Genomic DNA, 14119 nt, shown 5'->3' on the forward strand with positions numbered 1-14119 from the left:
GAATTAAATGAGATGACATAGAGAGCAGAGTGCTCAGCCGAGAGGACAGAGATAAAACGGTACTTGACTGTTTCCATGCACCTCCCCAACAAAAAGCAAAAATCAGGTGAAAGGTGTTCTGTAGCACACCCCTGCCAGTCATGGTTTTTGTCCCAGTCAACTGCCTCTGGCTTCCTCTCTGCCTCTGAGTGACATTCACACACACCCTTCGAGCAGAGATGCCAATGAGGACCCATTCCCACCTGGCTGAGCCCACCGCATCAGCCCAGGGAGCAGGCCCACCCAGGGTCCTGGGGCCTCCAGCCCTGGCCTCACCTGGCAGTGGTTGTCCTGCTCGGTCAGCGAGATGTCCGTGCTCTGGAGCTCCTCCCTCAGCCAGTTGCACTGGTTCTGCCAGCAGTTCACCTCCAGCTGGGTGTCGTTCAGGGAGGTCTGCGGCTTCTTGCTGTGGGTCTGCAGCTCTTCATGCTTCCCCTTCAGTCCCTCGTACAGGGCCTGCCAGCGGTTCACCTCCAGCTGGGTGTCGTTCAGGGAGGTCTGCAGCTTCTTGTTGTGGGTCTGCAGCTCCTCCTGCTCCCCCTTCAGCTGCTGGTGCAGGGAATTGGCCCTAGGGGTGGAGAGACACAGGGCCAAGGGCTGAGGCGCATTCCCAGGCTCTGTCCCAGTTGTGCAACCTTAATCTAAACTGCAACCTCTCTGGGCTTCAGTTTTTTTCATGTGTTAATGAAGGGTTGAACAAAATCAGCGTTTTTCAAACTGTGTTCATTGGGGTTCCAGGAGGCTACCCCAGGTGCCCCACTGCGGGCTGGGGGAGAAGGACAGGCAGGCTCAGACACCACGGCAACAGAGCATCCCTGTAAAAGTCCTTTCTGCTTTTCTGCTTTGGCACATCTGCCTACTTGGAAAAGGGTTCTTTGTTTCAAACACTTAAATACTGAATCAGACCATTTTTGCTCTAAGACTCTATGTCTATGTCCTGCTCTTCCAATTCCAAGCCCCTTTCTAATTTCAACACTTGAAATAAATAAAATAGGAGATTCTGGACTGTTACCTAAACCCACTGAAATTATCACCATCATCATTACCCGAGTGGGATTCCTGGGGAAGATATATACCAAAAAGCTCATATGACCAGAGGCTCATGGACTCAATTTGAACACAGGTGTGTCAAGTTTGGCTCACACAGCTTTTTTTTTTTTTTAATTTTTAACATTTACTTATTTTATCCTATTTTATTTCATTTTAAAGCATGTATGGTTTTATTAATTGATGTCTCTCCAATAAAGTCAACTACAAAAAATAAAATAACAAAGAAAGGAAACAGAAAAAGATAAAAAGATTCTTCTGTTGTGGTCCTGTGAATAATCGCTGGGTTTAGGTTTAAGGGTCCAGAGCCTCAAAAATGTTTCCAGGTCCTCCCGGTGCTCTGTCCCGCCCCCAGAAAGCAGCTTTAAAAAAAATTATTTTACCAGCATTCAAAAATTTTAAGTTTCCCATCAACATTCAGATATCTTCTTCTCAGGAAAAAAAAAAAAAGCATAAAGAAGGATGACCTGGCAGCCAGGCCTGCCTCCCAGCTGACAGCCTCTAGCTGAGGTGTATTCTCCACCAGGGCCTGGTCTATTGCTGACTCTAATTCCCCACCTGCTGGACCTGCCTGGCCACTGCAGGCAGCTGAGTTTACAGCCCCACAGCACATGTTAAATCAGGGCTGTGGGAAGGAAGGGTTCATGTGGTCATACTTCTGGGTTGAGGCAAGATCTGGATTTGAATCCTGCCTGTGTCACTAACTAGGAATATTGACCTTAAACAAGTTGTTTAATCTCCCTGAGCCTGTTTCCTCCTCTGTTGCTGTGTTTTTTTTTTTTTTTTAAAGGATAACAATAGCTCAGTCAATTCTCGTGATTTGCAGTATAATGTTCTACCCAGCCACGCGAACCCTGAATTAGTGAGTACTGAAACTTTCCCACCAGTTCCTGACAGTCTCTGGTCACATTTTGTCAACTGATGAAGACATAAAAATGCCTCGTGTAATATACTCAGAGCCAACAGCACCATACCTGGGACCGAATGACCCTTGTGTGCCACTCGAATATTCCCCGTGAGGCCCAGCGCAGCCTTGCACTTGGGAACACTAGACAGCACTTCAGCACTCCATTTGGGGGCCATTTCAAACAGCGAAATCGCCACCAAAGCGCACAAATTAGAACACCATGGCACTCAGTGGCCCATGAAGAGGACGCTGGTAGGTGAGAGCTGAAACAAGTCTGGGGTCAAAGGCCTTGTTCAACCTCAGCTGCAAATGTGCACATCAGGAGACTCCAGTATCTCCCACTCTGGGCACGTCCATGACAGGCCACGGGCACTGATTTGGGGGTCACCAGTACATTTCAGCCAGGAGGTGAATTCACAAATGGGAATGCGTGAATGCTGAGGACCGAGCCTGTCTCCCTCACGGAATCGCTGGTGTGAGAGGATGCAGGTGCCCCTGCCTGACAGTCATCAGCATCATAACTGTGGGAGGGGAGACTGTCCAAACCGAGACAATGCCCCATCCCAGCTGCCGAGTCCTTCCTTCCAGCCACCAGCTGGAGGCCCCTTTACCTTGTTCCCACCAGGGGCTTCCAGGGCAGGGTTGGTAAAAATGCACCATCACCAGGGGTCTCGCTTGAGCTCAGCTCAGCGGGTGCTGAGTGAGTGAGTCTGAATGACATCCCGGCAGAGGCACTGCAGGGGGCCTGGTGGTTACCTGTCCAGCTCTCGCTGCAGCCTCTGGTTCTCCTCGGCGGCCATGGCGCTCGTCCTCTGCTCCTGCTGCAGAGCCTCCCGCTCGGTGGTCAAGAGCGTCCCCAGCTGCTCCAGCGCCGCCTTATGTTGGAGCTGGTCCTTGTATCTGTTGAAGGGAAACACACCCGCTAGGAATGGACATCCAGGGAGACCTCAAAGCCTGGGTGAGCGGCTTCTCTCTGCAGAGCTGAGGGAGAGGGGGATGGACAGGGGACGGGGATGGACAGAGAGAGGGGACAGACACTGGGCCAGCTCTGGGGGTCTCCTCCAGCCCAGGAGGCAAGTCCCCCTCCTCCCACCCGACGTGTCTCCATGGCCCCTTCTAGTCCCTGTCAAAGCAGCCTCCCTCCTTCATCCCACTGGGAACAAAACCACTGTTTTCTGAACTCCACGCCCTTCTCAAAGAAACCACTGCAAATACAGCAGAATTCCACCGCCCATAACAGCTGATCCCCCTCACCGGGCCCTGGGTGAGCTCTCCACCCCAGCTCAGGAACACAACTCCGCACCCTGCTCCTCAAGGCACCCCCAGTCCAGCCCTTGCCCTCTCTCTCCCCCAGCCTCCCCCTCAGCTCGGGCTTTTATTTCCTTCCTGTCTCAGTCTGAAGAGGGTCCCCCACAGTCCTCGCTGGGGGGCAGCAGAACACAAGAGGGAGCCCCTGACCAGTCCCAGTCTGTGCCTCGTCCTGCAGGAACGTTCCCTGCTCAGGGTGACTCGGGGGGCCCCCCAGGTACAAAGTGGAGACTGAGTCATCACCTTTCAATCTTCCCCAGGCAGGCAAAACCCTTTCCAGACCCCATTCCTAAGGTGTCCACACCCAGAGACAGGCTGGCAGAGACCACCCAGGTTCCAGGGTTTCAGCCCCTGCCTGCAGCCCTCCATCCAAGCCCACCCCATATCAGCTGTACTTGTACCATCTGCCTGGAGCCAACACTTGTGCGGAGTCAGACTCAGACACCTGCTCAGGTGGCTGTTGGAAGACAAACGTTCCTTCCTGTGGCCTTTAGCCATGGGTGGAGGCTGCTGGGACGGGACATGGGAAGTGGAAGGTGGGGGTGGAGGCTCTATCAGGCTTTCAGGTTTGACAAACAGTTTATGGACCATTAGGGTCCCCACCTCCTGCTTCCCTGTTGTGTCTTGGAAAAGCACAGGATCAAGCATATTGCAACCATTAGTAACCACCCTCCTGCAGGGCAGAAACTGCGAGTGCTTCTCCCCACTGACTCCCAGGTACGAGGCTTGACACCCAGTGCATGTCCACCAGGGAAAAGAAGGAGCGAGTGTCCCAGGCAAGTGTCAGGTGAAATGAATACAGAGCCCCCGGCCAGTGTTCCAGGCACCTCCACCTCCAACCTGCAGCCCTGCTGCAGACACACCAAGGGCCTCCAGGTATCTGTCCAACCAGCAAAAACCACTGAATCACACAGTAGGTCCACCAAGCAAGGAGTCATAGGCAGAGCAATGAACTCCTCCCTCAGACCAGTCAAATGCCACCTGCACAAACCTTCCCATGTTAACAGCCATAAGAATATATCCACACGGTTATCATAGGGCATTGAGGGTAGGGCCCGCAGTGCCTGGTGAGGGGTGGGCACCACAGGAGGCTCCCATCAGTAGTCAGCTGGGTGCATTCAAACCATGTTAGACAGCACCAGGCGCCCAGTGGGTGCTCACTAAGCGTCTCGTGAACACAGGATGGGTGCGGAGGAGGCAGAGATGGAGATGCCAAAGGCAGAAGATGCTCATTCTGGCTGGAAGAAACGAGAGTCTGATAGGAGCAGATGTCTCGGCACCCCCAAAGGATGGGAATCTGGGTGGAGAAAGGGATGGAAGGCTAAGGAGAGAGAGTCCACAGGAAGCACTGGGTGAGTGTGTAAATGAACATCATCGCCCCCAAGATCAAGTAGCAGCAGGTGCCCTCTGCAGGCTCTGCAGGCTCAGTGCCCTCCTGGTCCCTGTGATGCCAAATCCCTGCACCTCAGCTGCTCCCAGGGAAGCCCCAGCCTTTGCCTAGCATCTTGCTGAGGCAGAGGCAAGAGAAGTACTCAGCAGGGACAACTCACAAGCACAGGAAGTGGACAGCTCCCTCCTGTGCTGCTCCAAGTGTGGGAGAGCCTCTCTGTAGTGCATCTCTCCCTCTCTCTCCCCCGCCTTGGAGCCCTGTGCACTACACACCTCCCCCAGCCTCTGGGTCCTGCTGCACCTGCCGGGGCCATTGCAGTCAGGGATCTGCCAGGACAGGAGCTCAGCCGAAGTTGGCTGACTACATGCACACAAAGCCCTGATTTGGCAAAAGCACAAAGTTAAGATTTATGCATTTAAGGTACATCAGTTTTACCTTTAAAAAAGGTGTATGAAGAGTCAGAGGTGAAGGTGACATGAGAATGACAGAGTATTGGTAATTCTGCTGCACGTGAGGGGAACATGGGGTTTTCACTATACTATCCCGTACGGGTCCATATATTCCAAAGCTTCCAAAATTAAAAGTAAAAAAGAAAATCAGAAGCCAAGACTGTGAGACTTGTACAGGGAAAAGGCCCGGGGAGCTCGGTAAGGCACGCCCCTGAACATAGGCAGCCGAGGTGAACCTCCCCCTCCTTGTCCTTGGTTTGGAGAAAAAAGGAAGAGGGGGTAGGAATCCTGAGGGGAGCTGGGACGCCAATGCTGACACCTGGTGTCCCAGAGCCGGGATTAGTGGGCACACCCTTCTCCCCTGGGGTATCCTCCTGCCCCTCAGCCTCCAGGCGCACCAACTCCACATCGCTGAGGGTGATGGTGGATTTATTTACTTCTCTTCAATGTGAAGCAGCGGGACCAGAGGAAACATGAGGGGCCAGAGTGAAGAGGAGACAGGAGCCTAGGGGAGCCCGTCAGTCACCCACCAACTGCAGGCACGCACCTGTCATTGAGAGCTTTGCTCTCCAGCTCCAGGGTCCGTCCCAGCAGTGTCTTCTGGCGGCTGTACTCATCCATGAGGGCCTCATGTTCCCCAGACAGGTGCTCATGGAGCGCACCCAGGCACGCGTGTTCCCGCTGCAGGGCCTCGTGGGCTGCCACCAGCTGCTGGTGCTGGAGCTGCGTGTTCTGCTCTGTGAGCGCAGTGAGCAAGGCGCTCTGGGAGCTCAGAGTGGAATTTTCCACCTGCCGGGAGGGAGAAGGGGATGATGCCTCACCAGGTGCAGGCCCAGGGGGACCACAGACTCCAGAACCCCACATCCCCACATGCAGGGAGGGGCCAAGAGCAGGTCAAGTGTGGACACCAAAATAGCAGGACCCTCAGGACAGGCAACACCCAGCTGAGCTGAGGACAGTTCTACCTGCACTTAAGGAACTGCTGTGGGAAGGCCAGGGCAGAAACAGACTGTCACATGGGCCTAAGCTTAGTCCTGGGCCCCTCCATGCCCCTGTGACCTTTCTTGGCAATTTATGCCCTTTCTCTGGATAAGCTCCTTGGGTACCCTCTCTGACTACTTTGAAAAGTACATGGAAAATCAGTAAGGACATAGAGAACCTGAACAGCACTACCAACCCATTTCTCCGATATTTACACAACACCCATCCAACCGCATTCAAACCACCAGAAAGTTGACAGGGAGGAATCCGTCCTAACTCATTCTGAGGCCAGAATTACCCTGGTGTCCAGCTGCTTGTCCCGCTCCAGACCCTCGGGCTGCAGGGTGTCCAGAGACGTCTGCAGCCTCTGGTTCTCCAGCAACAGGTCCGGGCTCTCCCGCTCCAGGGCGTGGACCCTCTCGGGGGCTGTCCTCAGGGCGCTGACCTCCATGGCCAGCATCTCGTTCTCCTCCTGCAGCCAGTGCAGCTCCCGCTCCAGCTCCTGGGCCCGCGTCGCCTGCTCCTTCACCTGCTCCAGGTCCTGGTGCAGCTGCTGCCGCTCCCGCTCCAGCTTGCTGACTCTGCTGCTGGTCTCCATCACCGTCTGGTGGAGGACTTTGCTCTCATTCTCAATGTCCTGCACGCAGGCCTCACTGCTGGCCTGTGAACGCTCCCGCAGCGAACACACCACTTGTTCAAGATCCTTGATCTTCAGGAAAACACAATGGAAAGGACACAGGCGTGATTTCGGTCCAAACTAGGAGCCCAAAGTGTAGGTCTGGAATGACCATCTCATCATGGACCCAAAAGACGTCCTAATGTTCCCCAAAGGGCTAATATGGACACAAGGTGAAGGGCACGGAGATCCTCACCCAGACAGTTCAAGTCTAAACACTTTCACAGCAGCCAGATGACTTAGAAACAGAAACCACATCTTCTCTTACTTAAAACAATGAAACTGATTTCCTTGGTGCTTTTTACCCTGGTCCACAGGGGCCCGACAAGCTGGCCGCCCTCCCCAGTGGCGGCTCTTCACGCCACTCTCCCCTGCAGACATTGCACATGATCTTCCCTCTGCTGTGAATGCTCACCTGCCTGCACCCCCAGCCTCCAGCTTCTCTGGCTCCTTCTCATCATCCAGGTCTCAGTATGATTGACTGCACCTCAGGGAAGCCCTGCACCACGATTCTAAATGTCCTGCACCTAACAATACTCGCCCTGGACCCATGTATATTCCCTCAATAGCACAGATCTGAAGTCACCTGGCTTGTCATCTATCACTGAACCTGCTAGACTGGAAGCCGTATCAGGGGAGGGTGGATGCATGTCTCTTAAGTATACACAGCACCACTCCAAGCCCCCTTTTCTGCAATACTAGAGAGGCTGAAGAACTCAAGTACCTGATACCCAGCCTCCCCTGCAGCTATGGTTAGTCATGTGTCAGGTGTGGCCTATGAGATGTCCACAGAGGATCCCGGGAGGCCTTCCCTCTGTCTCTTCACCCTCCACATTCTTCCTGCCCACTTCTTGGCGAGGTACTACAGTCATGGCCAAGACTGGCAGAACAGAAAGAGAGAAGCCTGGCTCCTGGGTGCCGTCCCTGAGCCACTGCCCCAGCACTGGGCTTCCTGTAATGTGGGGGTGGATCAACCCTGGAGGTTATCCAGGGCTCTGAGCGTGAAGCTGGACCTTTGAAGGGGGATCTTCGTCCTGCGGGCTGTCCCATGTGCTGCAGGACATTTTGCAGCATTCTGGCCTCTCCCACCACAGCCAGGAGCATCTCCCCTCTCCTCCCCCAAGTCATCACAATCAAAAACAAGATGGCCAGTGCCCCTGGGAAGCAATATCTGTCCCTGCCCCCCTGCTGTGGCTGGAATTGCTGGTCAGACTGCAGCTGACAAGGAAACTGGTAACCCAGGAATCACTGCTGGATTCCCAGGACATGGCTGTGACCCTGGACTCTCCCTCTTGCAGGCAGGGGTGCCAGGGGAGGCACGGGTGCTGGAGGGCCTACCTCCTGAGCTTTCTCAGCCTTCAGGGTCTCTATGTCATGGAGTAGCTGTTCTCTCTCCTCCATCAGCTCCTCACTGAGGGTCTCCAGATCCTGACTGGTCTGCTTTTCTCTTTCCACCTGGACTCGCAAATCTTCAATCTGCAGAACCAAAGACCCAGCCCGTGCAAAAGTCTGTTTCAGGAAGTGAACTGTGTTTTAAATCAAACCTGAAACCTGTCAGCCCCATGGAACACTTTATGAAGTATAGTAACTTTCATCTTGGGTAAAAACTGCTGTTTAAAACTAACCCTGCTACTCTGTAAACATTTACTTGCTTAAATAATAGGGAAATAAGACTACTTCCCATTCTAGAGAGGCCATAAAATATGCCCCAGACAGAGTAGTCAGTGTTGGTACCAAGCCAGGCCTTGAGATATGGTCTCACAGCCCTGTCCCAGCAAACACGACTTTTTCTCAGAAGGTCCTGAAGTCTCATTCCAAATTTGGAAAACAAAGAGCTGAAAAAGATATAAATTGAAAAGACTTCCACCATATTGGGCCCCAGGATTTGAGAAGCAAGAGTTCCTCTGGGCCCGCTAGTGCTAGCGAAAATGAATAGGACTCCAAATAAATTTGGCTTATTGATTAAGGCTTCTTCTGATTTACTGCAGAACAGGAAGGGAGAAGCCTAGAGCCTGGTTGGCATCCCTGAGCCCCTGACCCAGCACTGGGAGGCCTACCCTGGGACTTCTTTTACTGTGAGGTGGATCAACCCTGGAGGTTTGCCAGGGTTCTCAGTGATGCTGGACATTTAAAGGGGGATGTTTCTTTGTCCTGCAGGCTGTCCCGTGTGCAGCAGGACATTTTCAGCGTCCTGGCCTCTCCCCACCACAGCCAGGAGCACCTCCCCTCTCCTCCCCCAAGTCATCACAATCAAAAACAAGATGGCCAGTGCCCCTGGGGGCAATAACTATCCCTGCCCCCCTGCTGTGGCTGGAATTGCTGGCCAGACTGCAGCTGACGAGGAAACTGGTAACCCAGGAATCACTGCTGGATTCCCAGGACATGGCTGTGACCCTGGACTCTCCCTCTTTCAGGCAGAGGCGCCAGCGTAGGCACGGGTGCTGGAGGGCCTACCTCCTGGGCTTTCTCAGCCTTCAGGGTCTCTATGTCATGGAGCAGCTGCTCTCTCTCCTCCATCAGCTCCTCACTGAGGGTCTCCAGATCCTGACTGGTCTGCTTTTCTCTTTCCACCTGGACTCGCAAGTCTTCAATCTGCAGAGCCAAAGACCCAGCCCATGCAAAAGTCCGTTTCAGGGAGTGAACTGTGTTTTAAAGCAAACCTGAAACCTGTCAGCCCCACGGAACACTTTATCAGGCCTTTTCTCAAGGGGAAAATCTTCCTGCCCACTTCTTGGGGAGGTACATCAGCCACTGCCATGACTGCAGAGCAGGAAGGGAGAAGCCTGGCTCCTGGGTGGCGTCACTGAGCCGCTGCCCAGGTCAGGCCTAGTTGGGCAGTGAGCTCCCCATACCCTTGACCATCACCTCTCAGCCCATGGTGTGTACTTCCAGCTCATGGTAGAGAAAAAGGCCATGGACACCAGTCGGTCAGCTTCCCTCCCAGCTTTCCACTGCTCACTCTCACTGCTTCTGTCTTAGGCCGTGTCCACTACTGTCCTGAGGGTAAGGCCACATTCCTGGGGCCAGCAGCCACCACTGGATGTGCTACAGGGACTTCACCCAGTTGGTGACATTCCTATTCATCCAGCTGCTCTCAGGGGTCCTCTGCTATCTCTCTCCCTCCTCTCCCCTCCAAGTAAATGGACCACCAAGGCCTGTCCTCATTCCCCATGTGGCTCCCCCTCCACACCCCACTGCGCCCAGGCCAGACCAGCTCCATCCTGCCTGGACGACTGCCCAATCAGCGGCCTGAGACGGAGCTCTTCTGCGGGAACCACCAGTGCCCACTCCCTGAACATGAACTGCCTGGACCCACACGTCTCACACTCTGTGCCTGACACCTGAACACCGTGATGGATGCAGATTGAGTCTCAGGGTGGGCCCTGAGGTGCAACTCCCAGGCGAGGCTCGTGCTGTTGTCCCTTCCCACTGACACCAAACTCATGACCACACGGGAGGAGGAAAGGGTTGCTCCCTGCTAACACTGTGACCACAAGCGGGTTTCTGTAACTGACAGGGCCAGCAAGCAGCAGGCATGGGCGCCAGCTTCTGTCAGGGTGACGTGCTCATCTCACACCTGGCAGGAGGCAGGTACAACAAGAGCTGACCCCTCCTGAGAGCGCCAGGCCCCTCCCACCCTCAGAGCTTCTGACATGGTCATTCTGGGCTGGGGCCCAAGAGCCTGCATTTGACTTGTGACCCTGATGCTGGTTTGGGATGACGGCTCTAAAACTAAAACAGAGGAGCCCCACGATCCAGATCAGGTGGCTCTCAGAGCTTTTAAACATCCCAGATCTCAAGCCACCGACTAGAACCTCTGGGGGCAGGACCTTCAGACGTCCAGCGACCCTGTGAGCAGCAGGACCTAGAGCCAGCTCCATTCACCTGGCTGTGGGCGGCCTGGCACAGGCAGGTTGACAAACTCCCGGAAGGATCGCTGCTCTAATGCCAGCTCTGCCTACTTCTCCTGGGTGAGGCCGCCCTGCCTTTATCTCACAGGTCTGGGCACAGTTTCCAGACTCCTTGGAAGTAGCAGGCAGGCAGCTTCTTGCCCATGATGGGGAGGGTCAGGCACAGTGGAGTTCATATCCGTGCCCTCACAGCACCCTGTGGGCACACCCAGCCCTCTGCCCCAACATGGGGACCCGAGGACGGGGCAGCCCCACCCAGCCAGGGTCAACAGCAAAAGGCGCTGCAAGGAGCTATGTGTCTGAGTCTTTCTCACAAGTGAGAACACCTTTCTTCTCCTTCCTGATCGCTGCCTCACTTCCTAGCACCAGGTCTGGGCTCAGCAGGAAGCAGGCATCTGCCCTGATGGCAGCGCCTGCTCTGGAGCCGGCCCTTAGGGGGAAGGCCCTGCACAGCTGTCACTCCCCCTCATTCAGAGAAGGACACCGGCCCAGGGAGTCCAGTGATCTGCCCAGAGCCCCACAGTGAGGATGCGGCAGAGCCGAACGCACCGCAGTGGACCGACCCCAGGCCTGCTCTCTCAGACGGGGCCTGGGGTGTGTGCCCCCCACCTCCTCCCTTGTCCACCCCCCTCCCCATCTTACTGTTAATTCTTCTCCCCTGCCGCCCTGTCTGTCCCAGTGAAAGGAATGTTATGTCCAACCTTTGCATATGTGGTGTGGCTGCTTCTGGTCTGAAAATGTGACTGCCCCCTGTCCACCCGCCTTCCCCCCCACCGCTGAACACCCCCATCTTCTCTGCTTCTTTTTTCCGTGGAACTGGAGCCCTCACTCCTGTCCTTCCCTGAAGGCCCTCCCTTCCCCTAGTGAGAGCTCTCTAGGCTGAGATGGGTTTCCCGTCATCCTCAAAGCACCAGGCTTGGGCCGAGGGCTCCTGTGGGGAGGTCCAGGTCTCCAGAGCACTGGGGTGCCAGGGGCCTGCCCATCAGTTCCTGTGCTGCGCTTGTGTTCCCATGATAGGCCCCAAAGGGCTGCCCTCTTCCTCTCAAAATCAGGACTCCTGCCTGAAGGAATGAACTCTTAGATGTCAGTGCCAAGTAAGGGTGGGGGACGCACCCTCTCTATGGTCCACAGAAGGGTCGTGAGTTACAGGGAAGGATGAGAACTTAGGAAACTAAGGTTTACACAAACCAAAGCGAGCCTACAGCCTGGGCGACACTGGGCGGTGGGAGAGCCGAGCTGGCACCAGGGGGGCCTGGAACTCCGGGCCGACTGTCCTGGCTGACCCTTGTCTCTCCTTCTCAGACACCACCCAGAGGGCCATGTTGTCTGGACGTGTCCAAGGCTGGGCCTGCCCTGGCTCCAGGGAGGTCAATGTCAGGCCATGTCCCCTGTGGTTTTTAGCTGATGGCCCAGATGCACCATCGATCCAACATTAGGGAGGACCCATGATGCAGCCAGGCCCCGAATGGGCTAAGAAGGACAGGGAGCCCCTCCCTCCCACCAGGGGCTCAGAGCCAAGACAGGCCTCCCAAGGGCTGCAGCAGGACTGCCCTGGGGTCCTACAGGGAACTGATCAGGAGAGGAAGTGGGGATGGGACCTGAGAGACAGGGCTAAGGAGTCATGTGGGGAGGCAGCACCCACCACCAGTCCTGTGTGTGCGGAAGAGGGACCCAAGTGGACCCCGAGGGCAGGAGATGCGTCAGGGGTCATCTCTCAGGCCTGCTGAGAGCTGGGCCAGAGGCTACAGTGCAGGCCTCTGCAGCTCACCCCTGAGGACCCGCCCCGTTGGAGGTTCTCATCTTTCTAAAGGTCAAGCCTTTCTATCTCGGCCAAGGTCAGGCTGCCATTTACAGAGACATACCCTGTGCCCCGCCCACATGAATCTAAAACCCAGACTGTCTGGTGGCTTTCCCTGAGCTGTGCTGCACAGAGAGACACGGCATGAGGAGGGGCTTCCTCCTGGCCCCCGGGGAGAAGACACACGGTGCCTCAAAGGACGAGAAGCCTGAGTCACCGAACCTCAGATGTCCCACAAGAGGCCTGGAGAAACCACTGCACAGGAGGAGGGGCGGTCCCAAGCCTCACCCAGAGATGAAGTTCCAGCAGAGCCATGACCTCCGGGACCCAGGTCTCCGGTCTGCAGCCCACGTCCCTGCCATTGCCGGGGCCGCCTCAGCAAATGACGCTGGCAGGACCGCTGGGCAGGTCAGGAGAGACACCAGACACCTGAAAGCACCAGTCCTGCCAGGTGGTCAGCAAGCAAGAGTGCCCTTGCGCCTCCCTCATCCGGAATCCAGGCACCCGACAAGGTGTGCTCAGAGCCCACAAAGCAGTTCTGTCACCCGTGGTGGCTACATGGACTGAGGCCCTCTGACCCAGAATGACCTGCACAGGGAGGCTGTTGCTAGCCTCTCGGGGCCCTTCTTGCCATGTGAATGGGGTCCTGGTAACTGTAGGATGAACCTGGCTGGGAAGCCTGTCTGTCCTCCCAGATGTCTGTTCTACTGCGCTACTGGGAAGACCTGGTTTGTCCAGAAAGGCAATGCAGTCCCGCCATCTCCTCTTCCTCATCCCCTCAACCGAAAGGAGAGAGTGGGCACTGCACTCCTGTCACCAGCAGCCAAACCCTGAAACGGCCCATCCATGGTCTCCACACGGGAGCGAGTCTTCCACCCCGGCTTCTCTTCGGGACCCACCAGTGTTTTCTGTTTTATTTTTTGTTTGTTTGTTTTATGTTTTCAATATATTAAAAAGTAACAGTACAAAATGCTATAGTTATTAAACAGGATCCAAATATATCCTTTATAAACTAGTTCTACAATTTAAGGGAAGCATCTTGATACATAAGAGCTTTAACAGGATTTAAAATGTTTAAAACTAGAACGTGTATAAGACTTAACTCCTTCAAATGTTCAAACAGAAAGACAACATGCATAATCCCTATAATAAAATGTGTCCTTGCACACATACCCTAGGGACTTTAAAAATTGTAAACTTTTAAAGTTTCAGTAATAAAAAGAAAAAAAAAAGTTTCAGTAATAGAGGCAGCACTGAAAGGCTTTGTGAACCTTTTCCCAAACAACCATACTTTCAGTAAATCATTTTATCTGACTCCGCATTTGCATTTTTGTTCTTCCTGAAAAGGAGAATTTACACTAGCACTGAATTTTTAATTTAAAAAAATACATTTAGAGATATTTAACTTCCTGAGTGACTTCAGTTATTTAAATATGATTTAACAAGAAAATTCTAATGTTTTAGAAAGAAATAGGAAGTGAAGATTTACACTTGATAACCAATTAGGGCAAAACTCAAAGAGCATGTCACAGAACTTACACTTACATTCTCTATGAAGTTAAACAATATGATTAATACCAAACTTCACCAATAATCTTTCTCAAATGTTAGTA

General features: G+C 54.1%; 1 protein-coding gene across 1 annotated transcript in view; it reads right to left on the bottom strand.

The window, feature by feature from the left end:
• Nucleotides 1-14119, bottom strand: part of LOC132213910 (protein Daple-like) — an 88846-nt gene that overhangs the window by 43056 nt on the left and 31671 nt on the right. The window contains exons 14-19 of the mRNA XM_059660790.1: nucleotides 9252-9389; nucleotides 6420-6830; nucleotides 5688-5929; nucleotides 2750-2893; nucleotides 461-607; nucleotides 316-355 (exon numbers count right to left, since the gene is read on the bottom strand). Coding sequence (XP_059516773.1) covers nucleotides 316-355; nucleotides 461-607; nucleotides 2750-2893; nucleotides 5688-5929; nucleotides 6420-6830; nucleotides 9252-9389 — 1122 coding nt within the window. The remainder of the gene's footprint in view (nucleotides 1-315; nucleotides 356-460; nucleotides 608-2749; nucleotides 2894-5687; nucleotides 5930-6419; nucleotides 6831-9251; nucleotides 9390-14119) is intronic.

The sequence above is a fragment of the Myotis daubentonii genome, chromosome 12, assembly GCF_963259705.1.
Source record: "Myotis daubentonii chromosome 12, mMyoDau2.1, whole genome shotgun sequence".
NCBI classification, from domain to species: Eukaryota; Metazoa; Chordata; class Mammalia; order Chiroptera; family Vespertilionidae; genus Myotis; species Myotis daubentonii.